General features: G+C 42.2%; 1 protein-coding gene across 11 annotated transcripts in view; it reads left to right on the plus strand.

Moving 5' to 3' along the window:
* The window catches only part of LOC309706823 (dedicator of cytokinesis protein 3-like), a 230,117-nt gene that overhangs the window by 61,712 nt on the left and 140,880 nt on the right, over positions 1–27,525 (plus strand). For all 11 annotated transcript variants that reach the window (XM_082533712.1, XM_082533719.1, XM_082533715.1 and 8 more), the window contains exon 2: positions 17,433–17,516. In XM_082533712.1, coding sequence (XP_082389838.1) covers positions 17,433–17,516 — 84 coding nt within the window. The remainder of the gene's footprint in view (positions 1–17,432; positions 17,517–27,525) is intronic.

Genomic DNA, 27,525 nt, shown 5'->3' on the forward strand with positions numbered 1-27,525 from the left:
CTCCTAATTGGAGTCCCTGAACTGGACCTCTCAACTCATTTGTGGTGATTGCAGCATTTGGACCATTTTAAATGGATTTATGTGGCAAACATGACTTTCTGTGCAGCTAAAGATCATCTAAGAAGGCTGTACTTCAGTTTTGTGAGAAAAATTCCACTGCCTTATTAGTCTGTGACTAACTGATGAAATGCTAGTTAGCAGGTCCACTGCATGGACGGGGAGCCCTACACATTACACCTGCTGAGCCACGGAAACTCCTCCCAGGAGGTTTCCAGTGACTTTTGGAAGTCTGCAGATAATGAGTCAGCAGAGTGTTGGTGACGCTCTGAAGGTTTATGTGGTCTGTGCTTCTTAAAACTCTCCCACTTTGCAATAAACACATTTATATTTCATGAGCACACTTGTTGCAACAGTGACATCCTATTACAGTGCTCGAAATCGGTGAGCGCTTTAGAGTGAGGCTGCATGACTGTGTTCGATTTTGCACACCTGTGGCAATCAGCTTGATAGTAAAAGCTTTCTGCCATTAACTGGTAACTGGCCACTTTGAGTTCCAAAAACCCAACATGCTGCCACAAATGTGCAAAATCTACAAAGCAGTGGACGACTTCAAAGTGGCTATGTCTACCTTTTATATACAGTGTGTGATAAATATGGACAGACATGCAGAGCGAGCGAAAATGAGCACAGAAACTAACAAAGGGAGAAGAGACAGTTTGTTCCGGTGTGTTTCGTCTGTCGGCACTGAGACATGCTATATTAATACTTACGTACATAGTCACAGCAGAAAACGCTGCTGCAGTCTTTGGGTGCAGTGATCCCAACGCTGAGCCTGCGATGACGTGTTACCGGGACTTGGCCTCCCTTTGGGCACGAAAAACAAAGCCGTAGGATGAATCATTAGATTTTAGGCTGAAGGCTTTGGGTTAGGGTTAGACAAGCTGTGATTATAGTAAGGGTAAACCTCCAGGAGATGAATGCGAGCCTGATGTCCTCTGAAATGATGAAACACAACTGTACTCGTGTGTTGCTTCATCAGTGTCATTCCCCGAAGCTCAGCAGCAGCCGCAGTGTCAGCGTGGGAGTGAGCAGTGTGTGTGTGTCTCTGCACAAATTAGTTGTATATAATAAAAACTGATGGGTATAATGATCATTTACATGTGAGCTGAGGCCTGGGGAGCTTCAATTTTCTGTTGTAAATTATTAGAAATGAAACTCTAATGATGCACTCGTATCTAATTGTTTCATATTGCGATGCTGGAGTAGTTCGGCTCAATAAAGGTGCTGCATCTTTATACTGTGAACAAATTTTATGGGATTCATGTCGTATTTTCCACACTAAAATCCTTAAAATCCTTTAATTTTCACAGAAATCAACAGTGTGCCATATGTATGAACTCTGGTTGTGCTTATTGACCTCGAACCGATTTTATGTGCTACACAGCGCTCAAAAATCTGTCAAAAATGTAGTATGTAGTACGACTTTGCTAAGCTACGAAGCCGCACCGCTTGATGGATTGTTGGAGCGTTACAGCTACTGTAGTCAGGAGCCTCGCGGAGGAATCTGGGTCCTAAATCCCGCCACTTCAGGTCCCAAAGTCAAACGAACACTGCGACATCACTGAGAGTTAAAAACTGTCTAAATTCTTTCATCTTTAATAAAATGATCAGCGTTGCTGCTTTACCAGGTGCGCCTTATGGTCCGAAATATATGGTACATAAAATCCTTTATGATACAATCCCATCTACATGCTTCTAGAAAACAAACGTGATTGTTTCTACTTGTAAACGTCAGAGTTACGACCTGCACCAAACAGTGAAACTTTTGAGATTATGATTTAAACTGAAACATTTAGAGTAATTATCTTTTTTAGGAGGACTTGGATTTATATTTATTTATATCATTTTCTGATGTCTGAAGTGTGAATGTGGTAAAATATAACTGAATATAATCAGTTCTGATGCATAAAGATTGAATGAGAGACCAGTTTTAAGTAGCGACGTGCCCTCTGCACTGATTTAGAAACAAATACAAGCTTCTGTTTTTCAAATTGAAGAATTGTTTCTTGTGTGTGTGGGCTGAAGTGCTCTGCTGACTGTCGATCACCCTACAGACAAACACAAAGAGAGATAATTTTAGTTATCAGTTATAAGAGAATAGATGCAAACATGAGACCTCTTCCAAATACTGCAAACATCTGGGAGGGCTGAGGACAGGAAGTGTGCTCTTCTTCCTGGGCCGATTTTCCACATGAACCCGCACCGAGTGCAGCAGTGAGTGTGTGTGCTGCTGTTTTTGTTCGTGTGCTCTTTTTGTAGTGCTGCAGTCTGCTGTGAATTAGTGAAAGTGGCTGGGAGGATATCAGCACCTGTCTCTTGCAGCTAATTACTCGAAGTACAGACGAGATGGTGTGTACAATAAAGGACTTCAAGAATACTACAGAGTCTGTTAATTATTCAGAGATGTCTGACCCACATCTACAGTCGTAAACTATCCCGAGCTTCTCCACAGATGTTAACATTTTTTAGCCACACTTAAGAAGAACTCCACCTTGCAATGACATCGTGCCTCAAACAGATGGCCTTTGCAAAAGTGATGGTTCGTCATAATTCAATCACACGCTGACAGTGTGGAGGAACATCCAGTGATGCTCATCGCCCATGTTTGACTGCACATGCTGTGGTATCTGCACCAACCTCAATATTAAATGCAAGGCAAAGATAGTCCTGATATAAACAAAACAAATTGTCAGAGTCAGAGTGGAGGTTAATGTTAGAAGATCCCAACATTTTCCAAAAATTCCCAGTTTAGGTTCCTTGTTCTTAAGTTAAAGTTAAAAATCCAACTCTATCTTGAAGTATACAAGGACAGCAGCCAGAAACCGACCAGTCTTTGAAGTGTAGTTCTACTGTGGGAGCCTGTTTCCGCCACTGCAAAAAAAAAGTATCCATAACTCTTTCTTGAAATTTAGACTTATTTTCTCACAATTTTGAGTTATTAATTTGAAATTCTGATTTATTAACTCAAACTCTTGAGAAAAGTAACTCAAAAATTCTAGTTAGCCCCGCCAATCAGTAATCTGCGTGGAATGTGCACTCAAAACCGGATCGCAACAAATTGGCGCTTTCTAGAGTACGTTTGCTGATAGTAACGCCATTCAGCGAGTAACACGAGGATTTCATCATTTGTGAAGCCACACTGAAAATAATCAGAAATTTGTGCATTTATGACTAGCTGTAATACTGGTAGCTTAGCTATAGCATTTGTAGCTGAGGGCTTCAGCTTCTGGGTAACAAGGAAATGACATCATTCACATAGATTACTGATTGGCAGCACAAACTCGAAATTTCGAGTTAGTAAGCCGAAATTTAGAGAAAGTGACTCGAAATTTCGAGTTATGGATACAGTGGAACCCCGATTTACAAAAAATTCAAGTTACGAAGGCGCTGAACGGCAATATTTTTGCCCGTGTTACGGCAAAAAGCTCAAGTAACGAAATCCGCTGGCTCTGATTGGCTGAGCCTACAATGCCCACAATGCCTTCCGAATCATGTGACAACCCCTTGGCTTCTGTACTTGCGCTTCGCTGTTCCACTCGAACGACGTATTGTTGTTCTAGTTAGCAATTAGCCTATAGCCTATCGTTCAGCATCGCCTCAGTCAAAACGCGCGATGGGTGCTTCGACTTACGAAAATTTTCAACTTACGAAAGACCCTCGGGAACAAATTAATTTCGTAAGTCGGGGTTCCACTGTACTTTTTTTTTTTTTTTTGTTAGTGGCGGAAACTGCCTTCCATATTTCTACAGATCTGCCTGTGCTGCAAGCGCCCAACCTGGTAGACAAAGCCACTGCAGAAGTGTAAAGAAGTGCAGTTCCTCTCATGGCCACTTGGCTGCTTACAAAACCGAGTGCCCGTGTAAAAAATGTACAACGTGGATCAAACATGTTTACAGTTTGCAAAAGGAAAAAAAAAGTCTACCAGAACTCTCTGTTTGCGACAACAAGACAAGGACCTCTTTCCTTGTCTCACCTCAGTGCCTGCATTCAGTCACTTCTTGCAGTGATCTTGTTTTAAACGGTGGTTTAAAAGAAGTAAAAAAAAGACATTTATCTAAGTTTAATAAATAAGTAAGAATGTGTAAACAATCCAACGCTCTTGGAGTGAACTTTAATGATCCCAGCTGTTCCGGTCAATAAGTCTCCCAGCTATTCCAGATTTAATTATCTGGCCCAGGAGGACACAGATGGATGGATGCAAATCAACCTTCAGACTACATCTTTCCTCATCACAAGAACAGCACAGCATATTACTGATATGTTATCATTGTGGCCAAATGGCAGAGGACGAGTTTTTGAGACGTTTAAAGAGGACTTGTCGGCGTGCCGTTTAACATTTAGGCAGGAATTGGTTTCTAAATGACTGATGGTTTGATATTTGCCTCTATAATCCCACCCTATCCTGGAATAACCTTCAGCCCAATAGCCATTATTATTATTATTATCACCACAATAATAGCCTGCTTTTGTTGTGTTGATTTCGCTGTGGGATGGAGTGAGCATGTCTCGGCTTCACACTGGACTAATAGCTGTCACATTCTCCTGGCATCGCCTCGGTGTATAAATAAACTCCTGGTATTTCTGTGAATTGACGCCGGCATTGTGGAGATAAGCGTGTCTGCTTGTGGCTTCATCGGTACGGAGCCTGACCTCAAAGGACATTAAGCCTTCGCCGGCTTTTTACAGAACGGAGCTCTGCAGTAACCCCGGGGGGAAGAAGAGGGGACGTGAACAGAAGGTCGAAGGTTTAGCAGTTTTGTCGCTGCTGGAGAAAAGCAGGGCAGGAAAATTAAAAGTAATGCTCCATCATCTGCTCCAGCAGAGCTACTCACAGTCATTATCTGAAGCCTTAGTCCTGGTACGGCTCCTCAATCTGGTGTTAATTTATATCCCAAATCTGGCTCCACTAATTAGCCAAAAACTTTAAAAGCAGGAGAAATGTATGGACCACCCGCCTGGACACTGCTGCACACTCATCTTCAGCAGGATAATGAGCTCACCCATATCTAGAAAACTGCTTAAAAACTCAAGAAATATGTTAAACTCACACAGGACAAATCATCATGTGACCCACAGGAACCCAGAGGACCTGCCAAACACCTCAGGAAACCCCGAGTGACCTTTTCCAGAGCTGTTTTGGTGGCATCAAGATCACCTCTGGTGGTTTACATGTTTCAGCTGATGGGTGCAAACTCTTCTCACATAACAGTGAGGCTTTAAACAAAAAATGAGCCTTTATTATGGCTGATTGACATGAACAAAAAACTAGAGCAAAGGCAAAACGGGAGCGACCACTAAACTGAAACCTAGACTGGGAAAACTAACAAACTATGAAAACTGAGACAAGAATGTGGAACTGTGAATCAACCGTGACGAGAGGAAAACAGACGACCTGACAATGAACAAAGGAAGACAAAGGACTTAAATACACAAAGGAGTTGATCTGGGGACATGGAAACACACGGGGAAACAGCTGACACAAATGAACCTAAACACAGTGACAAAGACACACCAGAGTCGTTCAAATTGAACCAGGAAAGACTGAGAAAATACAACAATCAAAGAATAAAACTAGAATACACAAAACACTGCGTCACAGACCCAGTACAGTGACAGGTAGGCTGTAAAAACTGAGCAGTGTGGGAACATTTTCAAAGCACAGGACAAAAACCTGGACTTTCAGACAGCTGTACAGCATTTCTGGTCTGATTTTCAGGATTTAGAAGTGTGGCTCAAAAGACTTTGTAAATACTTGTTAGCAGCCAGAGTACTTTAACTTTTTCCTCCTTGTTTCGGCTGTGGGTGCATCATAACTTAATCAAGGTGATCTCCGCCTAGACGAGCTTAGATGTCTGCACTTGGAAAAACCCGGAACCTGTTCAAATGGTCATCAAACCACAACTTTACTCAGATGTCAAAACTTCAACCTTATGGGCAAATATATGGGAGGTCATCAGAGCACCTTGAGGCCACTGTTGTTGTTACTTGGTGCTATATAAATAAAGTTAGTTGAATTGGATGTTATCTTTATGCGGGAAGAACCGTTAAAAGTATCATAAGCTTTGTAGTTACTTCCTGGTTCTGCCATAATCTGTAGTTTTTCTCTTCCTGGTTTCATTTTTCTCTGAATAGTTTGTCCTTCTTTCAGTTCACTTCCTGTTTTATTTTGGAGCTTAGCTCCTTGAGCTTTGTGTGTGTGTGTGTGTGTGTGTGTGTGTGTGTTCGGTTGCAATCACATCAACTCCCTCTTATTTTGAAGCTTGTTTGATTTTTGATATAATAATAGGTTTCAGTTTAATGAGAGACGATAAATAAACTTGATTTTGAAGATTTTTAATTGTATTTATTTATTCTTATATATTTATTTATTTATTATTTTTGCTGTTCTGTAGATAATCAAGAAATCATCTGCAGGGAGAAAGAAAATGAAAGTAATTAGCTCTGTGTCTGGAATGAACCTCGGGGTTATATGGGACATCATTAAGTAGATGCACGCCGTTTTCCATTTCAGACGTGGTATAAAAGCAGGCTCTGATTATATCATATGTACATACCTAAGTGTCTAAAGAGGTCGTTAAAAGGTCCCGTGATGTTCCCCCGGTGTGTGTGGGACATTTGATTTCAGCACTTAGACTGTACTCTACTTCTCTAATCGCTTACACCAAAATTTGAAAGCCCCGATAACGACGTCCTTCCACTATCGCCAGACTTCGCTCCCCGAAGGCTCTTAATGGCTTGATTAAAGGCTGTTTCCTATAAGCCATTACCTCGATTAAACTTTCATTATGAGTGCGATAATGACTTCTGTTAGAAGATAAATGTGTGTAGGTGTTTGAGCTCTGCCTGCGGCTTCATCCAGTTAACCCTTTGCCTTTATCTTCAGAGGAATAATTGCAGTGACACGCTGACATTTTACATTTTAAATGTCCCTCCTTCTCTTCAGCTGGCCATTTTTCCAAACAGTGTAAATAACTAATGGGCGCCCTTAATGCATAAACACTGAATCTTTTTAATTCTCGAGTCAAAAACCTTCCACTTAATAAACGTTCTAGAAAATTGGCTGTAGGTTTGTGCAGTCATCATTTTTCTTGGCTTACTGTGTCCATCACAGAGTGTCCCAGCTGCATGGGGCTGCCAAAATAACAAATGACTCTTTTAATACTTCCAACAACTCTGAATGGGCTAAACGGTGAAGACAATGCCTTAAAAGTCAAGCTAGTTGTTATTTGATTCATTTGACTGGCATCCAGAAACCAGACCGCCGCCTCGGGAGCATCGAGAGGCAGCAGCTTTTTCAGTCAAGGACACTTTTCTCACTTCCTTACAAAAGATGAGTTTGTGAGATCATCACAAAGCCTTGAAAATGTGAGTAACCAGAGAGAATCTCATCTTGTGTCACTTTTAGAAATACTCAGTTTATTGGAAGATGCTAATAAACTGCGCAAAAGACACAAAATCCACTTTGTGTAAATTCTGTAAACTGGCACAGACGGTCATCACGTCCCTTTCATCGCGCCTCAGCTCTCTTCTCTTTCCTCTCACACACACCTGGTTGCAGTTATGCTGAAGGTTTCTTCCTGTTTAAAGGAAGGACTTTTGGCCATCGAACCGTTGGTTATAGAGACGTCTGTAGTAGATCAGTCGGGGAGAGCTGAGGGTAAAGTGCATCTGAGTAGTTTTCCTGTTTAGCCTATTAATAGCAGAGAACAGATCTCCAGGCTCAACAAGACATACTGAGATCCGTGTGCCATCTGTGCAGTACAGTTTAGCTCAGCTGTATGTGGGTTGGTGTGTACTGTCGCACTCACTACTGTCGGCCTAGTTCTGTTTGCTGCCACTGCTGTTGCTGAGAAAGACTTTTCTGTGCTCCGGTTTTACTCAAGCTGTTTCCTACATCACCCCCTAACACTTTGTTCGCTGCTTCTGTTTTACATTTCAGCTTGCTTTAGGTTGCAAAGCATGCATGCATGCAGACGCACAGTCACTGCACATGCAAATAATACAGGAACACATGCAACAAACCAGCACGATTCTCTGTCATCTCTATATTAGGCTCTTAGTGTCTTTACATTTATTCCAGCATCGTCAACCATACAGAGACCAGCACACACACACACACACACACACACACACACACACACACACATAACCATATAAAATAATATTGCAATGTAAAAATATTCGTCTCGTTTCTTTCCACATGGAAACTTCTTGGCAGCAACATCTTTAGACATTTGACTATCTGCCCCTTTACTTTAAAATTGCCCTCTCTCTGGAGATCCCTTTCCCCCTCTTTCTCTTTTGCTTGCACACACAGTCTCCCTGTGGTTCGGTTCACACTTGAGACTATTCTGTCATGTGTTGTGTGCAGCAGGAGAGGAGGACCCAATGTGCAGACTCCAGGAGGTGAAAAGTACATTCCAACAACAGCTTTATTGCTGAGACCCAGCCTAACTAAACTGACTGGCAGGCTGGCACACAGTGTAATGTTGAGGACACACAGACCGAAGGAAACACAGGGCTTAAATCCACAGAGGGAGGAATCGGGGAATGGGAGACAGGAGGGAAACACAGCTGGGACAAATCAGGGCTAACGAGACAAGGGAAGCAAAACTGTGGAACAACTCTAACATAAACCACATGGAGAACCTAAACTTAGAACAATCCTATAACCCATTAGACAAAATGTTAGAATATAATGAAATAAACAAATTCAAAGAACCAAAAACACAAAACACTGTGTCGACGAACCGGGCGCTCAACATGTTCACATTGTTTATCTTTCATATCTGTGAACTGAAAGCACAGATGTGTAAATGTGTGATGCGTTCGTGGAGGATCGAGATGCAGAATACAACATTATTTGCATTCGACCGTTTACAGTGAAAGGAAAGTCCACTGGGACGCATATTGTTATTAATGTGGTTTAATCCCAGTATATGTGCCCACTTGGGGCCTGTGTCGGGCTGCAGACAGCACCCACTGCAGGGACCCCAAAGGTTCCCTCTCAAAATTCAAATTCAAATTTTATTTGTCACGTACACAGTCATACACAGTACGATATGTAGTGAAATGCTTGGACAACTGCTCGTGACCTAAAGAAAACAAAAAAGGAAAAGGCTATGAATAAGATAGGAAATAAATATGAAAAATTAAAAAGGGTCAATTTAACTAGGAAGGAATAAAATATAAATTAAGGTTAAAAATGAAATAACTGTACAACACAAATTAGAATGAAGGGTAAATTTAACTGGGAAGAATAAGATAAAATATATAAATTAAAGTTGAAAATAAAATAACTGTACAACAAAATACACAATATAGAACTATATAAGAATGTATGAAGAAATCTAAATCTAAATAAATATATACACAATAACAGCAGCTGTACAAGTATTAACCAGAAATGAAGACTATAGTGACCAGTGTTGTGCAAAACCAAAGTCCAGAAAGTCCAGTGTGTGTGTAAGAACCATATGTGTGGGTCAGTACTGTGTGGTGGTGTGATTGAGAGACCGTATCGCCTGCGGGAAGAAGCTCCTCCTCAGTCTCTCTGTGTTGGTCTTCAGGGAGCGGAATCGCTTTCCTGACCTCAACAGAGAGAACAGTCTGTTGTTGGGATGGCTGAGGTCCTTCACGATCTCCCTGGCCTTGGTCCAGCACCGCCTGCTGTAGATTGAGTGCAGGTCAGGGAGCTCGGAGCGGATGGTGCGCTCAGCTGACCGCACAACCCTCTGTAGAGCTCGTCTGTCCTGCATGGTGCTGTTCCCGAACCAGGTTAAGATGTTTCCCGTCAGGATGCTCTCTATGGTGCACGAGTAAAAGTTCCTGAGCACCTTGGAGGGCAGTTGGAAGTCTCTCAAGCGTCTGAGGTGGTAGAGACACTGTCGGGCCTTTTTCACCACGGTGTTGATGTGACAGGACCATGACAGGTCCTGCGTGATGTGAACTCCGAGGTATTTGAAGCTGTCCACTCTCTCCACTGGGCACTCGTTGATGACGGGGGTCTGGTAGTTCCTCTCCTGCTTAGTGCTGAAGTCCACTATCAGCTCCTTTGTCTTACTGACGTTTAGAAGGAGGTTGTTCCTCTGGCACCAGTTCTCCAGATTCCTAATCTCCTTCAGGTAGGCCGTCTCGTTGTTATCAGAGATCAGGCCCACCACGACGGTGTCGTCAGCAAACTTGATGATGGTGGTGGAGCTGGTAGTGGCCACACAGTCATATGTGTACAAAGAGTACAGCAGGGGGCTCAGAACACACCCCTGGGGGGCTCCATCTCAGTGGCTCAAAAGGGCAAAGATGTCTACGGGCCCACACGAGCCCACACGAGGCCCTCCTGGGTTTACTGAAACCTGTACACAGGCTCCAAAGGGCAAAACAGCTGTGGTCCCTGTATGGGAACATCTACTCAGGGCCAACGTGGGAAGTGTGAGTTTGCCCAGCTCACTTAGTTCACCCACAACTACCCACTGTGGGGCCGTGTGGGCACGTTTTCTGGGTAGTTCCACAGATAAAATGTGCATCTTTGAATTTCCAAGTTACAGAAGCTCTTACAGGCCTCAGCCTCGCTGCAGTTTCACCTTTAGGCTTTGATCTTTCTGAAAAGTTTCAACAAGATCCTGCAGCTTGGTTTTCTTTTTATATTTTAAACTCAGCAGGTGTCAACAGCTGTTAAAATACAGATCAGTTAATGAGAGGATCCCACTTTAAACTTTGTCATCAAACACTGCTCTAAGCTCATCTTTTAAAATCTTAGGAAAATGACTCCAAACAAGGCGAGTTTTTAAAGTTATGCCTTCTTTTTACATTCATTCAGAGCTTTCTCCAAATGATTTCATTAAACAGAATTCTATTTTTGCCATGTTGATCTTTAATCCTTCTATTTCTTGTCTATTGATGTAATACATGTACTTTGTATACATATTGTAAACTGAGGAAAGCGTCTTTCAGCTGTTACCTTCGTCTCAAGCTGTTTACATGTTTCTGTGCCAAACGCCTGGACTAACACCACCCCGAGGAGTTTGTTTCTCCTCCTTGAGAGGAGTTTATCGGGCAAATTTATAACCAGCTACTCTGTGGAGCCACTATCTTTCTGAACTGAAGGAGAAATGGTTAAAAAGAAAAGCAAGCGCTCCTAAAAATGTCTGGAGGTCATCACAACACCTGTGTGATAAGATCATTTAAAAGCAGAGCTGCTTTGGTGAATGTTTAAAAGGTGGCAAAGAAACACTTCCTTGAAAAATGTGTTTTTCACACCAATTTCCAATTTTCCAGGCATATTGGCAGACGTGTGACCGGCCTCTGAGGGAATAACTGACTCGAAGGAGAAAACTGGAGTCGAGAAATGTGAATATAATAATGAATTCTGTGTAAGCAATGTGTTGTGAAAGTGATCCATGTCCTAATTAAGCAATCAGGGTCTCGTATAAAAAACTATTAAAAGGAAAAAAAGGAAATGATCACCTGAGGGGTGAACTTTTTATAATAGTGCTGTTAGCTCACAGGGATCAGAGGACCTTTATGTGATGAGTTTGCATAATCTCTGCACCAGTTTTCTTAAGTTTCTCCCACCATCCACAGACGCGCTCAGTTAATGTTGACCGTCTTCTCACTAAACAGATATTAAATCTCAAGAGTTTCACTTCCTTATATTAAAAAACTTTGTGCTGTATGTAATTAGCAAAACAATGAAACTGCAAAATAATTGCAGTGCTGAGCAAAGGCAGAATCGTCTCAGCGCTGAACAGCACGACTTCACAGACCAGAGGCTGAATCAAATCCTATATGTTCGTCTTTTATCTACAGTCTATATGTTCTATGTGCGCAGTTTCAAATACAGCAGCAGTTTGAAACGGTGCTTTTTGTGGAGCTTATTGGAGAAACTGCAACTTAGTTGGATTTACTGTACTGCACACCGTTTCATCCAACTTTCATCTGATGGCCCAAAACATTTAAACATCAGGTGTGTGGAGCTCACACAGACGAGGTTTGTAGCACTACAAACCGAGACCAGAACAAAACTCCAGACACATGTAGACGATAAAAAAGGACTTTATCACTCCTGTGCTCCTGAGGTCCACAATTTTAAGGGAATACTTGTTCACACACGGACCCCCATGTGGCCACTGTAGCAGTAGAGATGACAGAAAAACCTCTGGGTGAGGCTTCTTCCTGTTAAAAGGGAGTTAAAAGTGCTTGTTGACATTGAGTCATATGATTGTTGGGTTTTCTCTGTATTATTGTCTTTACCTTACAATATAAAGCACCTTGAGACGACGGTTGTTGTTGTGGTGTTATATATAAACGAAATAGAATAGAATTGAATTATATACCAGCTGTAATCATTGCTGCTCTCTGCTTTAAAATCTCAAAGAGGGGGTGGCAAAGAGAAGATACCCCTAATTGAGACCCTACGGATTAGCTTTAATTGCTAAAAAACCCTCTCATGTCCTATATGTGCAAGTTTTTAAAAACAAATGTAATCTTTCTTGTATATTTCTACTTGTGGGTGTTGAAATTCAAGTGTTTCAAAGTGTTTTCTCTGCATTTGGATCTGAAAACACGCAACGATGCTGCACTTAATAAAAGATGATAGGAGATGCGTTTGAACAAGTTTGCAGCATTTTCCAGCGCGAGCACTGAAGTGCAGTTTGTTGATTTCTTTTATCCTGTTCGAACTCTTTTTGTAGTTACTCATGAATCTTCAGTGTGGCACACGGCGCTCTGAGGTCCTTTACTTAAAAGCTTGTGCCAAATATGTTTTCTTCAAATGTACAACCTTTGTTCCACTGATGAGAAGAAAGTTCCTTCTTTAAATTATTCAGCGGTGAAATTTGTGTCATGTGTCTGGATCAGTTTGGATTGTGGTGGAATTCTTGAGCAGCAATTAAATATTGAAACAGAGCTTCCGCAGTCACACTCCAAATTGAATTATTCTGTTCACTAAACCATCTGAGAAGTGGCGTGTGCACAAACACACAGTTTCCTGCACGCACAGCTTTGTTTCCATCATTTGTTTTTTGGGACTTCCTTCATCCTCACAATCTCATTCATACACAAACACGCACAGACGTGGAAAGGCCACAGGCTAAGTGGTGTGACTGGCTTAACAGATGTGAGTCATTTGTCAGACTATTGACCCAGTCCGCTGGATAATCTAAATGCCAATACGAGCCAGATAGAGCAATGCTAATCCCCGTGAGTGTTCGGTGTGTGTGCCTCTCCTCATCGTCTCTGCTCTGCCTCTTGTCTTCTCTGGAGAGCTCTTAGCTTTGTGGCAGCTTCCCCAGAGGCACAGAAAGGAAAAAACCCAAATGGACGTCTCACCAACAGGATGAACCAGCAGCTCCAAGAGTTTCAGTTCCACCTTTATTTGGGGATATTTGTCCCTAACTTACTGTTTTTCAGAATTTTTTAATTTACATAAAGTTTGTTTAATGAAAACATTGCTGTTCCTGTTTGAGTGGTGCCGTGGTCGAGTGGTTAACACGTTCACGCCCTGTGGTGTCTAAAGAATAGATGCATGGAACCACTGAAGACCATCTGATTTTTCATTAGTAGGGATATTTAAAGTAAAGTCTTTCAGGGATTATTGGATGTTCCAGATCAACCTTCGGTCTGACTGGATAAAATAAACTTAATGTGTATATGAAGCACTTTCATTAATACTGACTCCCTGGGTCTCATCCATCATAATTTCCATCCACAGTCTTTTCCATCAGATTTCTATTTCTGATTCCAGGTTATGCAGAGTTCTGTGAATACAAGATGTATTGTGCATGAAATCCACTGTTTGCAGTGTAAACTGAGGTCATCATGTGTTTCCTGCCAAGTTTTATGTTGTCTACAAGCCCCACCCAGAAAATGTTGTGACGCTATATAAACTGAAAAATAACTGTGGTCTGCAATGATTTGCAAACCCCATAAACTGACAGTTTCTCCACACAGAAACGCTGAAAACACGCGTTTAAATTGAGACATTTTACTATGCTATGAAAAATATGAGCTCATTTCAAATTTAAGGGTTGCCACATGTCTCAAGAAAGTTGCGATGGGGGCAACAACACGGACGTCTTCAGCACTAAAGAAGATGTCGACCATCAGGCTTATTATCAGCTAGAATGGGACAGCGTTCTTCTCCCAAAAGTCCGGCAGCTGCTCTGCTCGGGTCCCAGACGTTGATGAAGGCCTGTCTAACGTTTCTGACACATGTTGCTGCCATCAAACTCAAAATAAGCCTTTTTTCTTAAACCTGTACATTTTCTCATTTAATGTGTAGATTTGTAGATGATTCCTTCTATGTTTTTAGTTACATTTCAAACAGCTTGCAAACATTTTCAGTGTTGCGTCCGAGTCTTATCCTGATAAATAAGATGAGTGATTATTAAACATCTTTCCAGAAAGTTTCATCTTTCTTAAATTATTATAATCAGCACTAAATTTGCATGCTTTACTAAAAGGGTAATGAAATGAGACAGACTGATTAACTGATGTTAATTTCAAACTTCTGTGATGATCTGTGAGTTACAGCTCTCCTGTGTACATTACAGTAAGTGAGACGCATGCTGTTCTCTTTGGTGAGCCAGTTCTTATAATCTGCAGTCGTGAGCCAGAACAAAAGTCCTCTGATCACGATTACATACGTTTGGATAACAGGTGGGAGGAGGAGGAGGATGGAGTCACGCTCGAGCAGCGTTCAGAGAAGATGAGGTCAAGAACAGGGTCCATCAAAGCTAACAAGCTATTTACAAAGAGAGCGTGTAGCATGGGAACAATGGCAGCCGTCTGTGTCGAGAGAGACCGAACACTGGTCGCTGCTTCGGCCTCGGAGGGCTACAGCTCCGTCTCCTGGCGCGCTCTTCACTGTGCTTCAGTGTTTTTTCTTGTTGTTGTTTTAACACAGTCAAACTCCAGTTCTACTTGGAACATGACAACTAGAGGTTTGTGGGACATAAAAGGTAATTGAGCAGTGGTTGGTTGCATTTTACACTTGGTCAGGGCAAGACCGTGAGAGCATGACAGGGTCTCTGATGATGCCAGGGACTATGATGGACTGACGTTGAAAGTCACAGCCAACAAAGAGAGACACACGGGGATGAAGGGCTCGAGGGAGTTGAGATTGTCAGTGACACAATCCAAAACAGTGACAATCCCAACTGATCGCTGCTAATAGTGGAGACAGAGAGCATTACAGTGACACAGAGAGTGACAGCGACGGCAGAGAGCGAGAGTGACGCTGATGATACGGAGACAGATGGTGACAGCAACACAGAGACAAAGCCAGGCAGAGACAGATGCAACAGTCCCGTCGGTGTGAGCTGTGTGTCCTCGCTGCCACAGTACCAGACTGCAGTCGGCAGCTCAAACTACAATTTGCTGTGTGCACAGTAGCTGATTTTTTAAGCATTTCCTTCAGATTACAATCTTCTAAAATGGTTATGTCGTCCAATGTCATCTTTGAACTGCAGCTGGTAATAGTCGTCCGTCTGTCCTGTTGGTCCACTGCTAGCTGGAGAGCCTCTCACACAGAACCTAGGACAGGCGGAGAGCTCGTTCATGAGCCTCACTCGTAGCGAGTGAGGCTGCAGAGTGGTGGCAACTTTTTTGCGAGCATCTGATTCATCAGCTGTTTGTCTCAAAGTATGGCAAAGAACAATAAACAATAAAAGGTGAATCAAATGGACCATTATGGCAAGGCTGGGATGGTCAATTTGGTAAAGTAAATCCGTTGGGCATCTTTCTTTGCCTTTAGACAATAATTCTGATGGCAAAAGAGCCAAACGGGACAGGCAAAAAAAACAAAACAAAACAAAAAAAAAGTATGGCAAAGAAGAAAAGCCTTTAAAATTTCCATATCTCCACCTAACAACAATACAAGGTACTGTGTTGTCTTTGGGAAACACAACAGTGATTATTAGAAACCGACCTCCTGCCTGCACCCAGGTTTGACTAGAACAGCGTTACTTCAAAGTGAAAGGATTTGTGGGCATTAGCAGAAATGACTAATGCCTTGGACTCCTCTCTCGTCGTCTTTTTACAGGTGGCATCTAGTTTTCTTGAGACCTTTTTAAAGATTTGCTGAAATTTGAATTGCAGATGTGGCGCTGTGTTAATTCAGCTGTGTGTAAAAATTCAGTTTTCACTGTCTTTTTTTATGTGTTTGCTCCGAGGCGGCAACAGCTCTCAACCCTGCTGTGACATGAATAAGTTGGCAACATTATTACCATATCTGCAGCTTTTGACAGCTTTTTCATGCTTTCCATCATTTTGATATCTTGTGATTCTTTTTCTTAAAAAGTCCTAATTTAACAACATCAGGAACAAAATGACATGTGCAGCTAAGTGCGACGCCTGAGCCCTGCAGAGGAAAACAGCACTGACAGCGAGACCTGCAAACAGCATGCACAGATGACACGTTGCGTAAACACCCAGGGACTAAATTTGGAGACTAAGAGTGGGATTGGTGACAGAAAGCATGATTGTCCAGCGTGAGCACGACTTGGTCTTAAAGCTGTCTTTGTCTTCAAGGTCAGTTCACCACAGACTCAATGGGAAAGATGTACAGTCTTTAAAAACAAAGAGCCTTTATCAAAGCAGACAGTTAAACAGACAAAGACAGTTTTAAGATCTCGTCTTGTTCTGCGTTCAGACACACCTGTGGCCTCCTGTCTGAACACCTACACAGACGAGAGGACAGTATTGAGTCGCCTCGTGGTCGACGCTATCGCTCTTAGAGATGCATTGAAATTGATTTGAACTGTACCCATTTTTACCTCGTGACCTGGAGACTGTGCTCGCATCTTTTAGCATTACAGCTGCATTTGTGCCTTAACAATAGTTATATTCATAATAATGTCCGCTGCCCTCTTAGCCAGTTTACTCATGATTAAGACACCAGTGAGACTTTAACCTGCACGGTTAGATTTCCTGATGATCAATTTAACATTGCAGTCCTGTAACAGAACCGCTTGCACTGACTGCATCAGCAGGATGAGCTGTGAGGCCCGTTGTTTACTGGGTGTACTGGAGCAGTCATGAGGAATATGAACATCAACAGTGCCTGGTACAGCACGGTCTGGATGTGCTCAGTCAAGCTCTAATGTCTAACGTCACCCTGTTGTCATGGGACAGACACGCAGTGATGAAAGCAGACGAGGGCATTACTTTGTATTTATGTGCTTTGATAACATCCTTTGATCAGTGATGAAAATAAGCTGTTGCCGTCCAAAAGTTCAGACGCCGATCTTTCATGCCGTAACCTTTTTCTTGTATTGCGTGCATGTTCGACAAATGTCAGAGCGTCTGCAGCTGTTATCATTTTCTCTGTCTTCCTAGGATCTCATCTTTTCCCATCTCTCTCATTCTCTCCACAGTCATCTGCAACTTCCGAGGCTCAGTGACTCAGGGTTTGGCTCTGGAGGTGGGGGAGACTGTTCAGATCCTGGAGAAATGTGAAGGTAAGGCTTCTACCTGATTGATAGCTTCATGAGATGCTGCGGGGGCGGAAGTTTGATGCAGCGGTAATGTCATTGATCATCGTTACGACTGTAAGCATCAGTAAACATGGTAAATATCCCCCAGAGCGAGCATTTTCTTTGCATCTCGCTCTTCTGTTCAAAGGCGTTTGCATGCATATAGAATAGAAACGGTGAGAAGAGAAACAGTGCGTCTCCCGGCAGCACAGCAGCCAGCGCAGGAAGTCATAACTCTAATTTACAGTTATTTTCTGCAAAGATAAAACATGTATGTCATCGCTCAGGTAGATATTACATAATAAGTTATCAATTTATGTCCTGTTCCCTGCAACAAAGTTGTACAATCTCATTTCATACACGACTGGTTTGACTGCTGTAACCTGTAGTAACGCTAAACGTACCTTTCCAGGTCCTTATGAAACACTCTGGCTCCAGCCGTCCACTCCACTCCAGTCCTCACCGTAACCATAACCCTGTCACGCTTTCCACAGTGATTCAGGATCAGAACATAAAACACATTTACATGTATAGATTCATCCCAACCGGCTTTCAAGCCTCAAAACGCGTAACACAGATGATTCATCAGTATGTTGTAGGGGTGGGGGAAAAAATCGATACTGTGTAGTATCGTGATATTTTGTTTGCTAATAATGTATCGATACAGGGACAGCAGAAATCGATATTTTGTTCCAAAAAAGGTTTTTGTGCTCTGACTTCAGAGCACGTTGATCCTTTTTCTGAGCAAGAATCCTGACATTCCTTCACTGTCCAAATATGTTTAACTTTTTTTTTTGGCAGCAATAAACATGACAGTTTACTTATTTTAATTTAAGACATTTTATATTTTAATTAAGTTTAAAACTTTTTTATTTAATGTAAAATTATATTTTGTTTTAATTTACTTTCAAATTCTTCAGTTGCTGAATGGGCTGCATAGTTTTCATAAATTGCATAGTTCAGAATAGCTATAATTGTACCAGATGGTTGCATTCAGTTAAGTTGGACTAGACTGTAATACAAACCGTTCAGTTTGTCAACAATAAAACTGACTGAACTGAGAGAAAGACTGAGTGTGAGACTTTGATATTAGATAAAATGAATATTGATAAAGTTTACCTTCATGTACAGAATCTGAATATCGCAAAAATATTTTTAAAAATTGCGATAATATCGTATTGTGCGTTAAGTATTGTGATAATATCGTATCGTGGGATGTATGGTGATTCCCACCTCTAGTATGTTGCTCGTTGGGATGAGAACGTGTTTTACGTTCTTGATGCTTGCATTGTCTGTACCATGTTCCCAGTATACTCTACATCCCTAAGCATGAGTCCACGCTGTTATAGTAATCAGTGTTATATGAACATAGCTACTAACAAGTGAATCATGCAAAAAACAAACTATTTAAAATCTTCTGGTTATGACAGCCAGTTCAATTTGACTCGTTTTGTTTCTACTTCCAGCCAATAAAGATAAAACATGAAATCATCTTCTACTAGATTATTGTGCAAAAGCGACAGTGTTTTATTTATTACCTAAAAAATGAAATAAAGAGGAAGAAAAGGTCAGATGTATGTGTGATGTGGACAAAGTTATTCTTAGACAGATTTTTAGGGTTCTTATCAGGTAGCCAACTACGCCAAATTTCCAAGGCAAAGCCCGACATACGACATACAGACCTAGAAAAGCTCATTGATGCTCTCATTACTTCGAGATTGGACTATTGCAATTCTCTTTATCTAGGCCTCCAACTTTCCCTCATCCAACGCCTCCAACCAGTCCAAAATGCCGCAGCACGTCTTGTAAGCGGCACCAGAAGAATAGAATAGAATAGAATAGAATTCAACTTTATTGTCATTGCACATGCACATGCACAAGACATGATCATATCACACCTGTCTTAGCCAACCTTCACTGGCTCCCCGTCAAATCCTGTATCGTTTTAAAAATCCTTTTGTACACTTATAATTTTAAATAACTTGTCGCTCAGCTACTTAATCGACCTCCTTGACCTTTATATCCTCAAGAGAGCATTTAGATCCTCCAATCAATGGCTCTTAGTGCAACCAGTGTCCCGACGGAAGACTAGGGGGCATCGGGACGCGATTGCTGCACATAAACTTTGGAATAGCCTGCCGGTTGATATCCGTGTGTCGGAATCCATTCAATCCTTCAAATCATGTTTAAACCCACCTGTTTAAGCTAGCCTTCGAAACAAATTTGATTTTAACTTCTACCCGGTCCGCGCTTCTTACCTGTAACTATTCTGTATTTTCTTTGTTCTTCTATTGTTGTAATCCTGCAATGCGGCACTCGTGTGACGCACTTTGGTGTACCTTGGTCTTTTAAATGTGCTATAGAAATAAAACTGAAACTGTAGGTTGTTCAAAGCATTTCAAGCAGCTCACCACCGTTAAAGTTTTGAGAACAACTCCAAGTCTGTTCCAGTTATTGTCTTTATACCGAAGCATATCGATCATTCACTGCAACTGAACATCTTTAACAGTGTAAATAACCTTCGTGGGTGTTTGTGTTTAAGCTACTGTTTTCACTGGTACTTAACTAGAGAATGTAATCTAATTTGTAGGATTCAGAGCCCCCTCTCTCCATCTTATTTCCCTAAATTTTGTAAAAAACCACTGAAAGGAGTCCACGCCCTTCTAAATATTCTTCACGCGGCCCTCCTTTTAGTCCCTGTTATCTGAAAAGAGAACACTCTTGTCATTTTTCCCACTAGTTTTTGGTTAAAAAAGCAGCATTCAGAGCTGCAGTGGTGCAGTCTGCTGTTTGCTTCAGTGAATCACAGTCGGTCCATTTCCCTCCAGATTTTTATGAGGCCACCACACAGAAAAGCCTTCACGTTAATGCTGCGGCAGCGGTGGCTGTGTCGCCACAAATGTGCACAGTAAAAACAAAGTGGCACTCATTGCTGCATTCATAGTTCCCTCAAATAATGAGTGTAAATAGCCTGTAATAGCCTCGTGCGGGCCTGGATGGGAGCCCAAGTTATTAGCTGCTGTTTCTCCCATTGTTATTTCTAGTTTGACTCACAGAAATTAACAACTCAAGCCAGGATGTGTGTGAAGCCAGAAAATGTTGTCTTTTGCAGATAATGAGTGAGTATGTGCTCCATTAGCCACAGCTGGGGAGGACGCTAGCATCGATCTAATGCCAGGGGCTGATTAGGCTTCTCTTTACCCCGAGGGGAAGATGTCCAGAGGAGGAGAGAGGAATAGACAGAGAAGGAAATATTCTGTTGATGGGTTCACTTTGTGCCTTCCTCACCCGCCTTGTTGTGAGGAACTACAATCTGCACTTGCCTTCATTTTCCTCCCGCTTCCTCTGAACTCCAGCATCCTTCCTTTACACTCCTCTGGTTTCTCTTACATACACTTCTCGTCTCTTGTCATCTATGCATATTGACCAGGCAGTCTCATATTCAAGGCTGAGCTAATTCCTTGGCATCCAATCGGCGTCTAATTTGATCGGGTTATGAAATGCAATCCTGCTGGCGAGGGACACGACTTATTATCCGAGCCCTTGTGGGAGAGACTGGCATCGCAGCTTCCCCTGTAGCACGCAGCGATTATCAGGGCAAACCAGGGCTAACTGTTGTCCAAGATCCCCGAGGAAATTTCAAGAACTCGCTCTGCAGCTTTGGTCATTAACTGAACGTGTAAATAGATTTGTAGAAAATACCCTCTAAACAAAGGGCTGCTACAGCAGGACCTACATTTATTAGAAGATGCACTAGTCTAACGTTTAGAGCGACAAACACAAAAGAACTGTTATTTATTATTTATCAGTTAATATTTTCATTTTTTATTGAGGTCAAAGTCCAGAAGTGATCCATCATTGCTAATTCTGCTGCTGCAGGAGGACTCGAGGTCTCGGTTAAAATTGGCTTCATCACAGTAGCCCCCCCCCCAGACAGAAACTCAGGGGATGTATTGACAAAGCCATGAAAGTGGCAGCCGAACTGTTGGAGTCCAATCCTCAGAGTCCACTCCACAGATTACAGTCACAGCACTTAAGAAAGCATTAGAGTTCGATTAGAGGGCCAGCAGCCATTTCAGGTATGTGATTTTATTCTCAATACTGTCAGCGCTGCTGAAGCGCCCATAGTCAGCTGAGTGCTAATTATGTTGGAGAGGCTCTTCAGCTGTAAGATTTCTCTTTTTTTGAAGCAAACTTCTGGCACTGTGCAGAGAGCAGCTGTCAGCAAATAGCAGCTAAGTATGAAGATAACCTGATGTTATAATGTGACACTCGTTTGAAGACGAGTCATTCTGTGTGTAAAATGTGGTGGTTAAAAAGTCCAAATCTAGCAAAGCAGGGTTTTACCAGATTTGATTAGCTGGAGGGAAGCTCAGCTTTAATTGGTTATTATGCCATTGGTTGTATCTGACCTCGCCTATCAGAGCAGTTAGAGGCAGACTAAACGTTAGGAAACACAGTCAATGAACAAAAAGTCATTCGCCATGAGAAAATATCCACATTGTGATTCATACATCAAAATATGGCAGTTTTATTCTCTCTCTCAATGTCACTGCTGTGAGGCTGCAGTAAATCCCTTCAGGCTGAACACTCAGGTTTAGTCTCAACACTCCACTGAGGTGGCAGGAAAACCATCAAAGGAACCCAAATACGAAAAGACAGAGTAAACAACAACAGACAGCGCGAGGAAGATCGAGGAAGAAAAACCCAAACTAAACCCAAACACCGGTGAGAGCGAACTCAACCAAGGTAAGTAGGGCAAGGAAAGGAAAAAAGGCAGCAGTTTGCCACATTTGAAACGAACCTTCAAAATAAAAGAGGATGTAAAGATGGTGAAAGCATAAACTCGCAGAGACACACAGCGAGACACAGATAGACGTGGCATCAGGATGTAACAGGGGACAGGCGGGCAGGCTGTGGGGCGACCCTAAGCGACCTGGTTTAAAGAGCTGGAGCAGCCTAAGACAAAGACAGGGCTCAACACAAGGGAAATGAAGAATTTTCCAGAAAACCATCTTGTTTTCTGAACACTTTGGAGAAAATCCAGAACACACTGAGGGGGGGCTTCTTTCACTTCTCTAAAGGCCAACACCACAGCCTTAGAAAGCCCCCTCCAGAGTGACCACTGGTGTCATTGTAAATACACTGAGGTGGTGACAGTCTGCATCAGTGAGCCAGGCAAGCATTAATAGATGTATATTTAAAAAAACAAAACACGTTTTTTGTAGGCTACTTTAAAAATGACCTGATTTCCACTGGTTATGCAGCACCTATCAGATGGTTGAGCATTTAAATGGAAAAATGGAAGGGTGTGTAAATGTAGACAAAGTTTTTTGTTGCCAATAAGTCAAACACAAAGTATTAAAACAGCCTTACAAAGACACGGTTCTTCCTGTTAAAAGGGAGTTCTTCCTTCCCACTGTCACCAAAGTGCTGCTCATAGGGGCTCATATGATTGTTGGGTTTTCTCTGTATGTATTATTCTAGGGTCTACCTTACAGCATAAAGCACCTTGAGGTGATGGTTGTTGTGATTTGGCGCTGTGTAAATAAAACTGAATCAAAAATTGAATGTTAGAAGCACAGAAGAGCAGCCGTGCTGCTGCAGAAGCTCGAATCACCTCTAACGTTTGGATGCTGTTTTCAGAGCTTTTTCGAAATGCGGACTCATGACAGGGATGCTGTGGATCCTTTAAAAGTCCAAAATAAATGATCCTACATAAGGATCCAGACAGCAACTACTGTCCCCGGCTACAGAAAAGACAGTGGAGTTGGAGTAGAGATGAACAACCGTCACAGCAACGAGTGACTTTAGACATAAATGTTCATAGAAAAGGTGAAAAGTGACTTTTTTAAAGACCTTTAAAAATATGAGTACTGTAACTGTAACCATATATAACAAAAATATTAAGATGGGCAGGGTGATGGGTGACCACAGACACAACCACACAAATAATGAAACAAGCTCCGAGTCGTTTGATTTGATTCAGAATTTCAAGTTTTACTCTTTTTACTACTTGATTTTGCTCGTACCAAATTGCTTTCATAAAATTTACTGCAACTAAAGTCTAAATCGTGGACGTTCACCGTGGTCTTTCCTTGGAGCCTGCTGTCGAGGCTAAAACCATCCCAGAATCAACAAGTGCCACGATTAGTAGCAGAACTACAGGTGGAGCTGATAAGATTTGATCTGCAAGGCTATTAAGGTTACTTTTTATCAGGGTTAGCAGGAAAGACACCTGTAAGATTTAGAGGTAGTACGTACTGGGCGAGTCACCTTATCTCATCTCAAATCAAATCAAATCAAATCACTTTTATTGTCACATCACATGTGCAGGCACACTGGCACAGCACATGCGAGTGAATCGGCTCCAGAACTGTGCATTATCTATGGATCAGGGATTAGGACTTCTTTTTATCAGAGAACTGAAATCAACTTCCTGGTTTTGTGGGCCTATCAATCGACACCATCCATTGCAATGGAAGATCATTCTCCTATGGATTTACAGAAGGTTTGTGGAAACCTGAATTTCTCTGTGGACTCTGATCTCCAACTCAAAAAGCCTGATTGGTGCAAAGAACTGCGTAATCACAGAACAGCTTCAGGTCTCCAGATCTAGCGGCTAACAGAACAGACATCACGTTTCAGCCACTTCTCTGCTTCTTTTCAGTGAGTTTTTCCTGGGTGGGATAGCGCCAGTGTTGTATAAACTGAGGAGGCTGTGTTCCCATGGAGTGGATTGGTGGCTCAGCTGCAGCTCGCACTTCTATTGGATCCCTGTCAAAATTACAAAGAAAAACAGCCTCATGGGTGCTATTACTGCATCAACAAGCAACTTCTTTTTCATTAACTACCTTGAGGTGTGCTCTACAGGGTTACAGCAGCACTCAACACTCATATTTGACTGATTTTGTAGCTTGACGGAAACCTGCATCCACCGCGTAATGCAGTTTTGATAATGAGCGCAGACTGAACATGCATTAACTCGACAAAAGTGTTTTGCAGGGAATTTTATTGGTAATTATTTTGGTAACGGTGCAAAATGATTATTCTAATGATCACTTTGTGAGCTGTTTAGATGCAGGAGGCGAGACGATTGCTCTTCTTCAGAGTATGCTGTAATTTCAAATTACTGTATATGCACCTGCGTGTGCGCCCATGTGCCACAGATAAACACCGGCTCTGTAGACGCTGTTTCCACCGCTATAATTCATCCAAATGTTTCCCCTTGTCACTCAAACCTCTTTCTTATCCCCTACAGATGTGGTAAATTTACTCTCTGTCTGTCACACACACACACACACACACACACACACACACACACACACACACACACACACGCACACACACGCACACACGCACACACTACGTCAGGTCTTACGAATGGGCCGAGGCGCTGCTGGCCCAGCCCATGACTGATTACCATATAGATGAGAGGTTGGGGAGTAAACACAGCCGTCATAACGAGGGTGATAAATGAATCTTGATTGGTTATTAATTACTCAGCCAATTAAGCCCTCCTCCATATTCAGATCAGATGATGGGAAGCTGCAGAGAAATGGATCTCATGATTTTACAAGGAGATGTGATGAAAGTTAAAGGGTCTGATGTGCTGGACAGCACTGGAACATTTCCGAGTATTTAGTAAATGCGTGCTGATGTTTCACTGCGAGGGTTTCATGATGAGTTCTGTTATTTCGTAGTCTTACAGGAAATTTCTCCTTTATTTTCTGAACTGTTGTTGAAAGTGTTTGTCTCGGAGACATGCTGGCGATTCAGGTGACGTCTGCTCTGATAAATGTACAAGGAATTGCCTTCCTAGCTGTGTGCATTTGGTAGTCTAAGAAGGTCAAAGTAATGATTTGCATCATTTTGATGTAAATAAATGCTTCTTTTGGTTCACTCTGTCACTGACAGACAGTCGCCACCCAACCCTCACATTTCCAACGGCCAGAGGCACAATCATTTTTATTTCCACTTGGCTGGAGACAAATGATGTCCCCACTGACTAAGAGGATGTCTGGGTGCTTCTCCTGCACATATTTAGTCCCTGGATACCAGCAATTTTAAGCTGTCAAGATTTTACTCCAAGTCGAGTCAACTTTCATGGCAGCTTTCTGCTCCGCAGAAGCATCTGATGAATGTCCGTCCATGTGGAAAGAACGGCGGTGTGCTCTGAGCCCTGAAGAAGAAAGGGGTCCATCACTGTCACGCACGCGGGCATGTACTGTCCTGTAGGTCATACAGTGGTAAGAGAAGAAGTGTTGAACCGGTCTCTGAACCAGATCACGGACAGATATAGACCGAACTCTCTACTTCAAACACCTGAGCGAGCACCAGCCTCCCGTGCAGAAAAAACATGGTCACATAATGCTGGCTTCAAAAGTGAGACAGTCCCAGGACACTCGTGTTAAAATTTCATGATTGAAGTACTTGAAAAAAGGTTTTTAAAAACGTCCTCAAAACATTTTCAGTTTGAGAAACGCTTCGTCACTCATCCAGGTGACTTTGCATTATGACTCAAACTAGCACCGCTGAAGGTAAATGGCTGGGAGGTCAGCTACTTGATCATGAACGTTTCTCCCACTGAAAACGCTGCGTCCAGATGAACAGAATCAACTTTTGTGGATTTACTTACCTGGATTATTGAGCGTGCATCAAGACCTTTTACAAAAGTTGTTTTTAAATAATGCGGAGCCTACAATTAAATGCTGTCCTGCACACGTTCTCAGTCCCAAAGCGTAACATTTTACACTAGGTGACAAATCATCAACACATTACGTTTCCGGCTACCCACCACGTTCCTAAATGACGACCTCGGAAAAATGAGGAAATATGAGAACCGTCCGGACTCAATCTACACATGTTCACTCTTTTCCTTCAAATCGCTTCGAAACACGCTATTTAACGTCATTAAAGTCCTGGTTAAGGTCAGGAATAAGGTTAGGTTTAGGGCTACAATACAGGGCTGGAACGTCTATTACCGCGGGAGCGTCATTCCACTGGATTTCATTCATAACTCGGCGCGTACCATAACAACGCGGAAGGTCTCCTTCCGTGCTCCTCAGGAACGCCGCGGGACGTGACAAAACGTCACCCTGTTACGCCTCGGGAGTGAGAACGGGCTGATATAACATGAGATCTCATCCTGTACCAAATCTCCCCTTGTGGGACAATTAAAGGATTATTCTATTCTATTCTATTCTATTCTATTCTATTCTGTACATGAGATCTCATCCTGTACTTGGGATCTCGATTCTCCACATTAGATTTCCATCCAGTACAGCAGCGAAAGCCTTTTGCACCAAATCGCCCGGCCAGCATTTGCATTTTGCAGACAAAAAGGCTGAAATGACAGAGATACTGTATGGTTCTGATGTTATCATAGGGTGCATCACTTTGCAGTGGAATTTTTATTTTAGAAGTTATGATCCGAGCACATTCACACCGGCTTAAGTTCATGGACGACATCAACAGTTAGCACGAATGACTCGAGGCCTTCAGGGGTAAAACTCGTTCAGTGTGAACAGGTTTTGTGTGTATAATAGATTCAGCAGATATTCGACTTTATTGTCAGAACTTTCAAGTTCTCATAAAAGTCCTTTCAAAGACTCAGCATACACATCCACACACACACACAGCTGAGCGCAGTGAACCACATCTGTCCTTCACAGCAGTCTGTCTGTCAGAGTCTCTGACTGACTGTCAGGAACCTTCAGAAGCATCAGCTGACGTGTGGACACATCAGCTGAAGACCTTCAGTCTGCACATTTGTGTCCGTGGCTACTGTTCTTTTTAAAGCAACCTGTCACTAAATCAAAATGTTCTGAACAGAAATCTGTGGAAAGATTTTTTCCCCCAAAAAGCCAATCGTGTTGTTACGTTTGTAGTACAGAGGTTTAAATGTGCTGCAGGTAGACCTGTATTCTCTATGTGCTGCATGGCCTTTCCTCTTGATGATCATACTTACACTCTGTACTGAACCATGAATGAA

This window comes from Aulonocara stuartgranti, assembly GCF_965226115.1.
Source record: "Aulonocara stuartgranti genome assembly, chromosome: 5".
Taxonomy (NCBI): Eukaryota; Metazoa; Chordata; class Actinopteri; order Cichliformes; family Cichlidae; genus Aulonocara; species Aulonocara stuartgranti.